This window comes from Acartia tonsa, chromosome 5 (genome assembly GCF_053477335.1).
Source record: "Acartia tonsa isolate MP-2025a chromosome 5, ASM5347733v1, whole genome shotgun sequence".
Lineage (NCBI taxonomy): Eukaryota > Metazoa > Arthropoda > Copepoda > Calanoida > Acartiidae > Acartia > Acartia tonsa.
The window spans coordinates 27,606,363-27,621,688 of record NC_137264.1 but is presented as its reverse complement, the minus strand read 5'-3'; the positions used below and the strand labels follow the sequence as shown (position 1 = coordinate 27,621,688).

Below are 15,326 nucleotides of genomic sequence, written 5' to 3'. Positions count from 1 at the left end.
ATAGTCCTGCAAGTCCTGAACCTCCAGGTCTCCAGAAATCTTTAAACGGTTCCTGTGACAGCAATTTTTGACTTAGAGACTTTAAATTTTAATTTAGGCTTTTTTTATGTTTTCATGACATATTACAATTTCATAAAATCCGTTGCTGTTTACCTGACGACCGCCAGTGTGAGGCTGGAAGCTGCCAAGTACTGCTGCCCCCGCAAAAATGTATGTTTTGAGATTTCTAATATAGAATTTAAATAAAGATAAACATATTCAGAAAAAATTGTTCTTATAGCTTCAATAATAAGAAAATCACAGCCATTTATAATTTAAAAAGCAAAAATTTTTGTTGTAAAATATTAAATATTATATTGCCGGATATCCGGCCGGATAGTTTCAATATCTGGTATCCGGCCGGATATTGAAAATGGCTGGATATCCGGCCCAACCCTACTTTTGACACAACAATCTTAATCCTATTTTATAACTAAAAATGCAGAACACCTAACTTCATCTCCAAGTCATTCATTCTCCTATGCAATTTGAAACTTTTGTATGAAAAAACGGGATTTCAAAAATGTTTTTTTTAGAGGCCTGGCGCTAGGTAGCCAGTAGAGATAGAGAGATAGAATTTTGTACATGTATTCCTAGGCCCCTAAAGTAATTTTTTAGGTAAGCAGAAGAATGAAATTCGAAAAAGTGTATTTTGAGAAACACGTCTACTGCATAATTTGGAATCCTTAAAAAGACTTTAACATGTAACGGATCGACCCTAATCAAAGAAAAGTATTGCACTTTATAGAAACAAATTATTGAATTATTGAAGCGTGAACATTATTTAAACTCTTGAATTTTTAGATAAATAAAATGTTAAATGGTTAGATCAATTTACGATGGTTGGCTTTCGGCCCTTCTCAAAACTTAACATTGTAAGTAAATCAAATAGGGATAACTATATTCATGGCAAGCCCAGCAATGATAACTGTTTATTTTTTATTCTGTAAATAAGATTTCCTAAAGAAAAGTCGGGCCCTTTCATTTCAAGTTCTTTCTAAAACAAATTGAAATAACTTTGGCAGGTCAACACGTCCCTGAATGTATTTGGAAATATTTTTCATATATATCAAAACTCTGAAAATGCTTATTTTGAAATTTAGTGATTGTATTTTATTATAGGCGGTTTTCTTCATTGGAATTCTCAGTATTTTCTTTCTGGGAAAATGGTTTAACTTAAATAAGGTAAAGCACATATTTGAATAAAAACAATGAAAAATGTATAAATTTTAAACATTAAAATAAAATATTTTGCCTATAAGTTCTTTTAATGTAATTTGGTGATTACAACTATAGTCGACTCGTGTTCACTACATTGTAAGTAGCAATGCATTTTCCATCTTACCGACAGAAAAGTTAAAAGCAGATGCATTTTATTTAAACACATTTATTTTGAAAGGGCTACGAACCTGCCGCCTACCTTGATGGCCAGATAGAAGAAGCTGGTTATGAATCTAAAAAGGTAAATAAGACAGGTGTCATACAATATATTATAAATACAAGGATCTATATAAAAGGGTCAAGTGGTGTGCGATAGCGGTGTAAACAAATTAACACTACTTTTAAATTTAAAAATTTGAAGGCCTCTATTCTCCGTTTTTACCCTAATGATTTCAAACCCCTTGATAAATTACTGTGTACGCCACTACAAATGAGATTTCATGTATGAGCGTAATTTTCGAGACTTTATATAAAAAAAATTCCATCTTTCCTTTTAATGCGTTATAAATTTAATGTCATAAAATAATAAAATTACTGGGTTCACTTATTTAAATTCAAATATATATTGTGCAACTAACTCATTAATTGTTATTATTAATTTTCAGACAATATTACTGTACACCGCCAAAGATGGAGACAGAGAAAATTGGAAATGGCTCTTTCCAAAAAAAATTCTTAAATGTAAAAATAATGTTGTTTGCAGGTTTGTTTAGATTTTTTAATTCCTGATTTTAGTATCATAGTTATATTATCAGGGGTTAAATGTTTAGGATCTTCAGTGCAAAAATATCAGTTCTTATAAAATGAAATTAAAAGAAAAGAAAAAAATATTTTTTTTTCTCTGTAAAAAGAATAACTAAGTCGAGGTGTGTGGTTGAATGGCAAATGTTAAATACAGTAACGCATATTTTGGGAGGACGTACATATATGCCCAAGTTCTTGAGTAGCTACGCTCAAAGAAATTATTTATTTTTACCAAGGATAACATCTGATCACGAGAGGATAACTGAAGCAGAAGTAGTATTAGTTTCACTGAGTGATATCAACAGGTACACAAAATCTTAGAAATAAAAAACTATATATTATACTTGTATAAAGTTTTATAAATAAGTTATTCGTTGGCTTAAAAACATTAGGTACTTTAAATGAATTTTATTGGTTAATTCCAAAACAAAATTAATTTTTTTTAAAATCACGAAACCTATAGTGGTTTCCAGCTGTCGTTGGAGGACAACATATAAAATTGACCCTCAAATATTATTGAAGATTTATTTTACTTGTTGGTTATACCTTATACCTGGTTCTAAAATAGTAGTATCCTAACTTTTCAATCAATAATTTTGATCTATATAAGAATAATTTCGTATATGATGGTTGGGAATGTATATCAAGTTATTGTCAATTGTCTTATCCCTGAATATTCTGGTAAAATGGTTCGTTCTAAAAATTCTGGTAAAATTGTTCGTTCTAAAAATGTATAAAAGTGAATGTACGTGTTTGTGTATTTGTAATAACCAAAGATAAAATAGTTATTTATCGCATCGTGTTATTAACATCTTTCCGCGGATATAAAAATGTACAATTATAAGATTAAAACCAGTTTTGTTAGCCCTGAGATGCCGAAGGCACAGGCTAACAAAACGTGTTTTATTTTTATAATTGTATAATGTTCATTTTTATATTCATAGAAAACTTAATATTATACGACACGATACATTATTCTTCAGTGTGGTTGAGAACCGGTTCTTATCTTTCGGATATTAATCGGTTTCGAAACCATACAGGAAGACAATTCCTAATGTTTATGTTTAGTTTTACTTGGACTTGGCTACCAATAAATTATGTTCCTCCTCCGTGGCAAAAGTAAGTTTATATATATTGTATGTTATGTTTCTTTCCCTCACAATGCCTATCGAAGACACGAGCCTTCACCTCCCCATTTCTTAATTTTGAATAAAATAAAAATAGAAAGGGGTTTTTCCCTTCCTATATTCCGGCTTGGAGGAATTTAATTGCGGTGCCCTATTTCTGCGGGGCTACACTCCAGTATCCAATATTCTTTTATTAAACCTGACCTGAATTTAGAAACAAACAAACAAAAAACTCCCCCTCCGCCCATTTAATTTTTTTCAAAATAAGGAGGTGGGATTGTGTGCTCGTCTATGTAGTTTAAGGAAACGGATTATTTTATTTACAAAGACAACATGATCATACACAGACAGCCATGATTTCATTTGGGCTTTTAACCCCCCATAAGATATTCAAATTATATTTCATTGTGTTTTTATACTATTGCGCCCACCATAAATGAATAAGAAAGGCCTGATTGGGTATACATATTAGCATTAGCAAGAAAATCTATAACCAAATAGTAAAAGTATTTTTAAAGCTTGAAAGTGTTTCTTTATGATCATGAAATAAAATTTTCAGATGGGTGGCTACATGGGGCGAGGCTCCATGGTTTTACTATCATATGACATTCAGAAATATTGGGTAAGCCTTACTTTTCTTTTCTTGAAGCGCAGTTACTCTATAGTTACAGTTTCTCTATAAATCCATACGTTACTGCGTTCGAGGTTCACGTAAGTTAAGTAAATTGACCAAATTATTTTTAAAAATGTGAAAACATATATATTCTAATATTTTTTTTGTAAAATAAAATATGATTTATATTTAATCCAACACAGTATGTAAGAAAGATTTCGTGTTTATAAATATTTTATTACTTTTTTAGGTCCTTTAGTGTATTGAATGGCATTTTTGACTGGACAGTAAGTTACAGGTAAGAAGCTACGTCCCTAGATATCTCTAGGGGTACTTATGACTTTTCTTTTACAATCTCAATTTAAGAATATTTTTTTTTAAATGAGGGTTATGATTGTTTCTAGAGATGGTTTACCTTAGGAGGGTGGAGGTAATCTCCCCCATAATGGTTCAGCCAGGGATTAGCGAGATCTCTTTGTACAGACATAAAATCAAAGATATACGGACAATAGAATACATGCAAAAAATTGAAAACAATCACTTCAAAATCAAATTTGGGATTTAAAATAGAAAAACGTTATCAAGTTAATTTTTCAGGCCAGATTCAACAATAATTTCAAATTATCTACATGATCCAGTAAGTTTAGTAAAAGTTTGTAGTGAATTTATAATGGATATAGAATATAAATGGATATCATTACAGGGGAAAAACTGTCGTCAATTTAGGTTGCTGACATGGACATATATAGGTTCATCCATTAGGAGTTGAGTTGATAGGATAAAGCGGGTGGTTTGAGTTGGGGGAGTGGTTAATTTAGCAAGGTACAAGTTTTTTTTTTATAAGAGTACATGATATTTTGGTGTAAGATCCATTTATGAATAAATCCATTATCCATTATAGCTCTATCAGCTTTAAACCTTCCTAGCTTTTGCCCTGCTAAAACTACTCTTCATATAACTTCTTAGATAACTTGACATAATTTTAATTCAATAAGTGTATTTATAAAGGGGAAGGGCGTAAAACCATTAGTACCCTTTGTAGAAATAAGTAATTTTGCCCTTGTTTACATGTTTATTTTCAATTAATCATAAATGTTTGTGTTTTCAGAACAAAGGAGATAATTGTAAATTTGTGAAAAAATCCACCAAAAGTGAATTGGTAAGAATTTGTTTCATGAGATCAGTAAGTCGCGTAGCAAACTATTTGAATTATCCGTTTTGTTGTAGTGTCAAAGTATTTTGTGCACATATGAATTGAAATTAAGGGCGGCTAAGCCAAGGAGAACATTATATTTGCATGCTTAAATATGCCATATAGTTATAAGATTCTTTTCACTAAAAAACAATACAAATATCTCAAACAGCAGCTGAGTAAATTCTATATCTATTAACTTACAGGTACAGACGACTTTTGCAAGTCAACCAGATTATTTTTACCTAAGAATGCAAGTAACCGTTCTTATAAGATTTGTTAACCATTGCGTTACTGCAATAATAAAATAAAAAAAGCTTAAAAATGGTGAATCCATTAACTATTCCTTGGATAGGTTTGCCTTTTAATGCTTAAATAACAACTAAAAGTTCTAATATTTGTTTGATATTTTCTATAGGATTCTAATGCAATTATGTCCAAGAAATCTGATCTAGCGCTATGGGTTGTGTCTCATTGTTCAACTACCTCAAGGAGAGAAGAGTAAGTTTTTTACATCTATTTTGTGCTTTTCATGGATGTTGTCAAACTTGTTTTATATCCATTATAATAGAACGATATTGTAACTGCAAATGATAAAATATGACATATTTTCTCTTGAAAGATTCCCTTTAAACACCTCCCCCTTTTTATATAAAGATGCTAATCCGCCCCAAGCCCATAAAGGATATAAGTTGTAAAAACCCCGCAGGGGGTACAATTTTCTAACACATTCTTCTTTCTTATTATTTACTATTTAGTCTATTAAAAGGATTCAAAATGCAAGGACATATATTTTTTTTAACTCTTATTATATACATCTTAATTGGAACTGATGATCTATTTAATAATGAAACAATTGTCTTCCATCAAGAAATAGTTAAAGAAATTCAAATAACCTGTGTTTGTTTATTAGCCTGTCCCGGATTTGAAAAATTTTGTTAAAATTTTTGCCCCCAGCCAAAATATGGTTGATTTATGCAAAAAAATGATCCATGCAAAATATTTCTTCTGTAATGCAAAAATTGCGACGGTACAAGCACTGCAAAGTTTTTCAAATGTGCAAAAAAACCCTGTTTTTAGTGCTTTTTTAAGGCTTTTGTACCATACCAATTTTACAAAATTTCAATTCTAGTGTGTCAATATAAACCTGAAACTAACCAAAAAAAAGGGGGCAGCCCCGATTATAATATATGAAGGTGTAGCAAGTAATCTTCCAAAGTCAAAATTGTCAAAATTGCATACGAGTTTCAACTCTACATTAGCCTGTCCTGGATTTGAACAATTGTGTTAAAATTTTGGTCCCCCACCAAAATATGATTGATTTATACAAAAACAATGACCAATGCAAAATATTTTTTCTGTAATGCAAAAATTGCGACGGTACAAGCACTTTAAAATTTTAAAAAAATTCATTGCATCAAAACTATGGCTTCATGGTGCTCCCAGGAAAGGCCTTGAGGAGTAGAATCAGGAACTTTTGTCTGTTTCAAAATATCTCGGTCCTAGCCTGAGAAAATCCCAAAAAAACAATCAATTCTCAATAAACTCTAAAAAATGGTGGTTTTTTCGTCATTTCTAAAGCTAGGAACGAGATATTTTAAAAAGGACAAAACTTCCTGTTTCTACTCCTCAAGGCCTTTCCTATACACGGTTGGTTTTTTATTAAATGAATAAGTTAGGGTACAATGTTTGGCACTTTCGATATAAGTAAATGATAATAAAAAACCCATAGAATGCGATAATAACTTCAGAAAAATCGAAGAAAATAGTTTTCATACTTAATTAACGTTTTTAAGTTTTTCTTCAAAAAGTTTAGATAAGATGCCTTTAAAAGTCGTCTATGATTTTGTCAGGGATAAAAATGTAACTTTAAAATAAGAATTACAACATATTTTTTCAATTAGTACAAAGTAAAATTTTGAACATTTTATTGATCAGTATATTTTTTTAAATGTGAAGTAGAAACCTGAATATTTTATCATGAAAATTGTGTTATGATTTGATTGTCTGCTAGATTACAAGAAAAAAGATACTGACAGTACTTGTTGGTTCTTTAAAAAAAATTAGGTAGATTACTTTCAGAACCCCTCTTTTTGCAACGTTATTTCAATAGAACAGAGCCATAGTCTTAGTGTACTCAATATCTAGACAGCCAACCATTGTTTTAGAATTTTGAATAAAAAAACAATATAAAACAAAATAAATTATTTTTAATATAGTCACAAAAAGGCTTAATGAGTTTAGGAAATATTTCATTCACTAATCATGTCATTTAAACTCTATTACACAAAATACAGTGTAAAAAGATGTTCTCGTTTTAATTTTAAGTAATTTCAAATGCATTTTAATACCTTTTAATGATTTATTTTTTGAAACATCTTTTTATAAAATGTTATTGATTTTTGAAGTTATATGTTAAAATGTTTTTAAATTTTGTTAACATTTTGTTTTAAATGTAGAAAATTGGTAATTCTAAACATTCAAAAAATGATTTTATTAAATTTTCATCACTTAAATTGCATGTTTGATGAAATTTTCAACTGATAATTCAAGAAAAATCGTTTAAGTTTTATTATATTTTACTTTGAAATGTTAAAAAAAATATAATTATTGTCAAAAATGTGGAAGTTATACTTTCCACAAAAAAAGACCTATAACATGCAAATTAACACGTGTAATGAGATTTTTTTTCTTTCAGGTTTAATTTTAAGTAATTATTGATATTTTTTGTAAAAAGGATTTTATATAAAAAGTTTTAAAACTCGATTTATGTAGTGGTTCTAAAAAAGGTTGCAAATTTATGCAATTTTCTTGCAAAAAAAATTTTCTAGGATTTTAAAAATAGCAAAGGGTGTTATTAGTAGGGTTGGGCCGGATACTTTTTTGGCCGGATACCGGATACCGGATATCCGGCTGATTTCAAATGCCGGATATCCGGTAACCGGCCGGATATCCGGCCAACGCCGGATATCCGGCAAATATCCGGTTATCCGGCCAAATTACCTGATATCCGGCCGGATAACCGGCCAAATTACCAGATATTAAAGTAGTAAAAAAAAATTCTTGAGAAATCTTATATAAATTTACATAAAGTTAAACTTATCCAGAAAAAATGTTCTTCTACCTTCAATAATAAGAAAATTATAGCCATTTAAGATTTTAAAAAGCAGAGATTTTTGGTGTAAAGTATAAAAAATTATAGAGCCGGATATCCGGCCGGATAGTTTCAATATCCGGTATCCGGCCGGATATTGAAAATGGCCGGCCACACCGGATATCCGGCCCAACCCTAGTTATTAGACGTACTTACAGATACAATTGCTGAGTCATTTTGGCCAAACACTAAAATAAAGTTTTTACATCTGAGGGTCCAACCGTGAATAATCACCATGAAGCCATATTTCTGATGCAATGCATTTTTGACCTTAATAAGGGGGGCCTCAAAATTTCAAAGTGCTTGTACCGTCGCAATTTTTGCATTACAGAAGAAATATTTTGCATTGGTAATTTGTTTGGCATAAATCAACCATATTTTGGTTGGGGACCAAAATTTTAACACACTTGTTCAAATCCAGGACAGGCTAATGTAGAGTTGAAACTCGTATGCAATTTTGACAATTTTGACTTTGGAAGATTACTTGCTTATAGCTAAAGTTTTTGATATGTACTGAACCAATTGAATTCTCCATTTCAGTAAACTTCATATAGGTCCATTGGTGTTTTTTTATATTAAAATTTTAGATTTATGTCTTGGGATGGTTTTAGACTATTTACTGCCACTATTGTATTGTATATAAAAAAAATAAGATTTTTGTCTGAAACTAAAGATCTTGTAAATAGTTGATCCTAACTGGTTGCACTTGACAACGGGATCCTTCGCTACAGACAAAAAAAACCAACTACTTTACATAATAGGATACTATGCCAAAATATTATATTTTAGATACATAGCAGAGATGAACAACTACATGCATGTAACTACACTTGGTTCATGTAGTAGTCTGGGTAAAGATGATGGAGCATTCAAGTAAGTATATGTATAGCGTGACAAGCACGAGCGACACAACAAGACGGGATGGCGTTACTTAATTTAACTGTAGAGAATATTCGCTTTTATCCCCAATAACACAGAGGTTCTGTTTACATTCTGTATGTATTTTGGGGGAAGGAATCAACAACACAATCGATAATACAAAGTTGTAAATATGATTGGCCTCAAATAGATATAATAAAAGAGCGGGGCCATTCTTCAAATACGTCTGTCCTCTACATTTAGGTTGCCAATAATACGTTCACTGTGTCACATACATAGTACATAACATTGATAACCTATCAATGAACCAAATATTGCTACTGAAGAGCTAAATTACGTTACCTATCGTCCTAGAAACAACCAACCCTTTGATTTTACTACTTTTGTCTAGAAGTTATAATTTTCATGGTCATTGGTTTCTTCTGTTTTGGACCAAGGCATCCCCTACTCTAAAGGTAGCTTAGGCTAATTGTGGCCGCGGCTGAGGCTTATGACGTGACGGTGATGCTTTTCTAAGCCTCGCAGTTGCATGTACTAAGGCTACAGCTTCCGATACTTGATTCCAACCAATCACACCCCTGTTGACTTCATAAAAAATAATCTGAATTTTTGTTTTAGCACAATAGAGTGGTACAAGTTTTATTTGAGCTTTGAGAACTCTCTATGTGATGATTATATAACAGAAAAATTCTTTAATATTTTGAAGCATAACACAGTACCTGTCGCCCTTGGAGCTCCTAAAAAGGTAAAAATCTTGAACAATTGTGTCTAAATAATCGCAGAATTGGAAGTTATACTTTAGGTTGGTTTTTAGATATATGAAGTTTTAAGAAAAATTATTAGAATCAAATAAAATTTGAATAAAAACACTAGAAAAACGACGAAATTTGTAAGCTGACATTTTTTTTACATTGTAACATAAGGACATACGGGCGGATAAAAGAACATACCCTGTTTATAATGTAGAATCTTTTATATGCCCCAATTACCTTTTTGCAAAAGTTTTTGTACTTTTTTCCTCAAATTCCAATTCTTAATTATAGCGATGCTACACTTATAGCTTATTTGGGGAATAGTCTCTTTCGTAACATCGCCCCATAAAGGGCGATTCGTCTTTTTTTTAAATGGCTTTTTATAGGTTATTTTAGGTTAGGTTAGATTATATTCGGTTAAGTGATTGCCCCACAGGGTTAGGTAATTGGCCCCGCAGGGGCTAAAAATAGGAGAAAAGCTACTGTGAAAAATATGAAGAATCTGTTGCGATGCGATGTTAAGAAAGGGACTATACCCCTTATTTGTTACAAAATTTTTATGTGAATAAAAATAGAATATCAAGATTAATTATTATCAATTCAAACTTTATGGTTTTACATCTAAAGAACGATTTTAACAAATCTTTGAAAAAATTTTTGAATTACAGGATTATGAGAAGATAGCTCCTCCAAACTCATTTATTCATGCTGATGATTTTAATACACCAGAAGTAAGTTTTCTTATAAGAAGCACAGATTTTCTACAAAAGTAATAAAGGATAAATTGACTTTTTTTATTTAATCTGGAAGGGGAATAAATGAAAAAAAGGTTAGATGTAGCAATGACGTCCAAGCTTTTTATGGAATGGGGTAATCAAATGTATTTATCAAAATTTTGACGGAGGTGAAATGAGGGTGTTCAAAGTTTAAAGGGGGTATAAACAACCCTTTTACTCCCAACCTTGTACGCTTATGAACTGTAGTAGAGTAGTTCAGCCAGTGCAGTGAAAGGAATCATTTTCTGAATGTTTTTTTTTTCTATAGACTAAAAATTATGAAATTTTTTTTCAGGATTTGGCCAAATACCTGATATACTTAGACAATAATCAAGAGGAATATCTCAAATATTTAGGTAATCATTATATTTTCTAATATTTTCTTCAATCATTCAAATCCTGTTAAACTGTGTTGCTGTTATTATATCAACATAAGAATAATAGATTAACGTAATTTATATTCAACATATGATTAGGGCTCGGCAGCCGCACATCAGGCGCATGTAAGCCTCAGGGTAATATTTGTAATTTAAATGTTATTAGATGTTTAAACCTATTCCTAAACAGACAATCCAGTTTTAAACAAAAATATAAAAATCAATGTTTAACAAAAACAATTTTAAAACCTTCCGAAAGTTTACAACCCTCTTTAAATTTTGGGTGAAATTGGAATGTTAAATTTTTCAGACCCACCCTAGCAAAAAAAACTAAATGCAAGCCATTTGATTAAAAAATTCATCTATAACTGAAAGGTTTCGTGATTTTAAAAGTAAAAAAAATATTAAAATGTTCAGAATGGAAGAAAAGTTATGAGTTGGTATGTGAAGAGAAATGGCCCTGTCAGTTGTGTGCTAAACTTTATCAAAATAATAAAAAAACAAGGTAATTTTTTTCACTTACCAGAGCTTTTAATAGGTATTTTTAACAAAAGCTGCCGAGTGATCTCTCATTTTTTAAGCCACAATAATCTAAAGTATAACATATAGTTCCTGGATCACATAAAAATATTAACCTTTATTGACTCAGGTTACCTATCTTCCCAATAGGTATGCTGCCTATATGTAACATCAAAGGCATAAAACATAAGGTTGAAGTTGTAATTTTGCCCCAGCACCCACCATAAGCAAAGCAGCCTGTATTTTTTCAACTTTCCAAAGAATTACACTCAATGGAATAGACGTCAAAGTGTGGTTTTAGAGGAGTGTTTAACAAGCTTAGACGTCCCTGGCAAAATCTATGCACACATCTAGTATAGCAAATCGTTATACCTAAAATCTATAAGTGATTTTATTTGACAAATAAATTATTTCAGAAAGTACGACGACTTTCCCGGATTCTGGAATAAATCTAGCTGTTATGGTGACTGGCATTATAAAACTAGAACTTATCAGTGATTATAGAAAAAATTCTAAAACAGTGAAATTTTTCAAAGTAACTAGTAAATAAAAGTGTTAAAATAGAAGTTGTTATGAATAACCTAGCTATGAAACCCACCCAGCCAATAACTGTGTTTTGTGATACTAAAGCTTTCTTGAATTAAGAATTAATTTTATATTTGATTGTGAAGCTTTCAGCAACTTATTCTGCTCTACAAAATCTCCAGAACGGTGCAAGCAAAAGCAATTTAAAAAAGAATCAATAAATCTTTACTACATATACTCATTTCACAAAGAATAAATCTTTATTAGATTAAAACAAGTTTTGTTGGACCCTAGGGGTCGAGGGCCCCGGCCTTACAAACTGATATTAATTTTATGATGTTATTTTAATATTCGTGGAAAATTGTCTATAATCCAGCTGATGTTAATCGGTCTCAAAGCCATACTGAAACATATGTTATCAACATACCGTCCATAAAAAAATTCATCTTATGTGCTAAATGTGATCAAATATGTCTAATGAAATATTAGAAAGTAAATCAGAAATAGTTATTTATCGCATCGTATTATAAACAGCTTTCCGCGGATATACAAATGTACAATTATAAGACCAAAACAAGTTTTGTTAGCGCCTAAGGCATGGAAAAATTGTTTTCTTTTTTTAAAGGAATGTACATTTTTATATTCGAAGAAAACTGGATATAATACAATACATGATTTTTTTAGTATAGCTAGGAACCTGTTCCAATCCAGCGGATATTAATCGGTTTCGAAGACATACTAGATTCTATATTCAATGTGATATAAATGCAATGTTATATCATTGAAAAAATTACGAATAAAAATAACCAAAGAATTTCTTACTTTAAACTTATAATAGTTATTTCTTTCATCGTAATATAAACCGCTTTCCGCGGATATAGAATGTACAATCATAAGATTAAAACCAGTTTTTTAAGCCCCGAGGTGCCAAAGGCACGGGCAAAAAAACTGGTTTTAATCTTATGATTGTACATTTTTATATTCGTAGAAAGCTGGATATAATATGATGCTAGACATAGTTTTTTTCGTATGGATGAGAACCGGTTCCTATCCACCGGATTCGAATGAATACGAGAAAATAATTTCTAACCGATTTCCTTTTTAAAGTGCAGATTCATTTACTTGTATAAGTATTACCTTTCATCCGGGCGAGGCTAATGAGTCGATTCCATAGAATAAAATTATTACTATTTGATTTTTTCTCTCGTTGAATCGAAAACACTTATTTTTCAATTTATCGTACTAATCCTATGCCTCCGCCGCGCACATCAATGGTTTGCACCATAAATCAAGTTTTTGACATCAGTCCTGACTTGTACACAGTTGCAACTTGCAGCTCCTTGAGTGTCTCTTGAAGCAACATATGGTGCTTGTTATTACAACCGTCATATCCACACTTCCAGGATGTCATATCTTTCTAAGCTAAAACACAAAGGTTGTCATCCAAAATTTTCTTCATTTTCTTTACTTTACTCATTAGTTCCATTACAGCTACAGAAGGGGGTAATTTTGTGTATGATCTTTGAGGATGTACATCAATTTAACGACCAATGTCTTATGCTTTTAGATCTTTTAGATCCCTGCTGTAAGGCACAGATAATCCCCTCCCATTATTAGCGAAGCTACTCTATAATTCCGAAATTCCGTCCGTCTGTCCGTCCCTCTGTCCGAATTTAATTAATGAATTGGGGGAAACGTGATTTTCTCGGCTCCTATTCAAGCTGAAATTTTTAGGGAAGATTCCTATGACATGTGCCCTTCTAATATATACATTGTTTTGTCCATCTATCAGTTATTTGGGGTGTTAGATCGATTCCTAGATTTTTAAGTTTTTCTCAATTCCTTTTCAAGATAGAGGGCTGAAATTTTCAGGGATTAATTGATTTTACATTCTACATATGTTCACCAAGTTTTATAAAGATTTGTTTGTTAATTGGGGTTCTAGATCGATTCCTAGATTTTTAGGTTTTCAAGATTTTCTCGATTCCTATTCAGGATTGATGGCTGAAATTATCAAGGAATGAATATATATACATATTTCCATTAAGTTTCATTAAGATTTGTTCATTAATTGCGGTGCTAGATCGATTCCTAGATTTTTAATTGTCGTGATTTTAAATGTTTCGTTACTTCCCTATTTATCAAGTTTATTGTATGACACTGCTCTATAGTAAATTTTTCCCGATATCCATTCATAATTTTTTAGCTTTGCTACTTATGGATGTTGTCATCCTTAATTTAAAATAAATAAAAACCAGGAAGGGATTAGTCTTTATTTTCCTATGCCTAACCACTGCAGGGTCTAGTTTCCTAAATATGCGGGGCTAGCTAGAACACAATATAAACCTAACTTAAAGTTATAAGCTAATAAAACATTAACTACATTGACTGCATTTAGCTCATCCAGAGCATTAACACACCTATCACGAATATCGTCAGCAGCATCACTAACTTCTTAGGCACAAAGTAGTTAAAGTTAAAGCAAATAGTTGATTGTTTTTGTGGCGACATCTTTTTTCACTTTTGTAACTCGTTTAAGCAAACAGATGATTAACTACCCCCCCCCCCCCCCATTTATTTTCAATTTATTTCAAAAGTAAGATGGGGTGGGGTTATTAATGATCAACAAAGTAATTTGTGTGAAAGCGCCTTGTAGTAAGTGATATTCTTTAGCACATCGTGTACCTTGCAATTTGCATATATCCTAATCTAATGACTAAAATAATCTTATAATTTTGTTTCTAGGCTATGTAATTTAATTTCAAAAGAGCATTGAAACTTCTTTGTTATTAAAGCTGAAGGCTTCAAATTTGTGGCAGTTAGATCGTTTTAAATCTTGCAGGCTTCCTTTAAAGATGCCTCGCTACTAAAAAATATTAAATCTTAACTTTTTTCTCGCCTATTTTTCATGCGTTTTTCTCATGCATTTTTAGTAGCGAAGCTACTCTATAATTTGAAATGTCCGTCTGTCCGTCTGTCCGTATGTCCGTCTGTCTGTCTTAGTTTGGGGGAAACGTGATTTTCTCAGCTCCTATAAAAGATAAAAGGCTAAAATTTTTTGACTACATTCCCATTATCAAGGAGCCCAATTAACTATAAAACATCAATGGCGATAGGACCGCTTTTTAGCAGGTTTTAGGCTATTTTTGTATTTTTCACATTTTTCTCCATATCTTTGGTGTTTATGGTCCGATTTCCAAACTTTTTTCAATTATAGAATCAAAATTAAATTTCCTGTTGTTTCAAGAAAATAACTGACAGTCAGACTGCCTTTAAGCAGGTTTTAGGCTATTTTTGATTTTTCACATTTTTCTCCATACCTTTGGTGTTTATGGCCCGATTTCCAAAAATTTTTCAGTTATAGAATCAAAATTAAATTTCCTGTCGTTTCAAGAAAACAACTATGAC

At 31.3% G+C, this 15,326-nt stretch overlaps 1 protein-coding gene across 1 annotated transcript; it reads left to right on the top strand.

Moving 5' to 3' along the window:
- The first annotated feature begins 792 nt into the window (after positions 1-792).
- LOC145319174 (4-galactosyl-N-acetylglucosaminide 3-alpha-L-fucosyltransferase 9-like) lies at positions 793-11,959 on the top strand. Its single transcript, XM_080161086.1, has 17 exons — positions 793-914; positions 1,162-1,224; positions 1,439-1,501; positions 1,866-1,963; positions 2,241-2,309; positions 3,073-3,123; positions 3,691-3,753; positions 3,995-4,042; positions 4,342-4,381; positions 4,853-4,903; positions 5,355-5,437; positions 8,880-8,963; positions 9,588-9,714; positions 10,390-10,452; positions 10,793-10,853; positions 11,292-11,379; positions 11,810-11,959. The coding sequence occupies exons 1-17, from the start codon at positions 879-881 to the stop codon at positions 11,889-11,891; spliced, it is 1,170 nt and encodes a 389-aa protein (XP_080017212.1). The 5' UTR covers positions 793-878; the 3' UTR covers positions 11,892-11,959.
- The last annotated feature ends 3,367 nt before the right edge of the window (positions 11,960-15,326 follow it).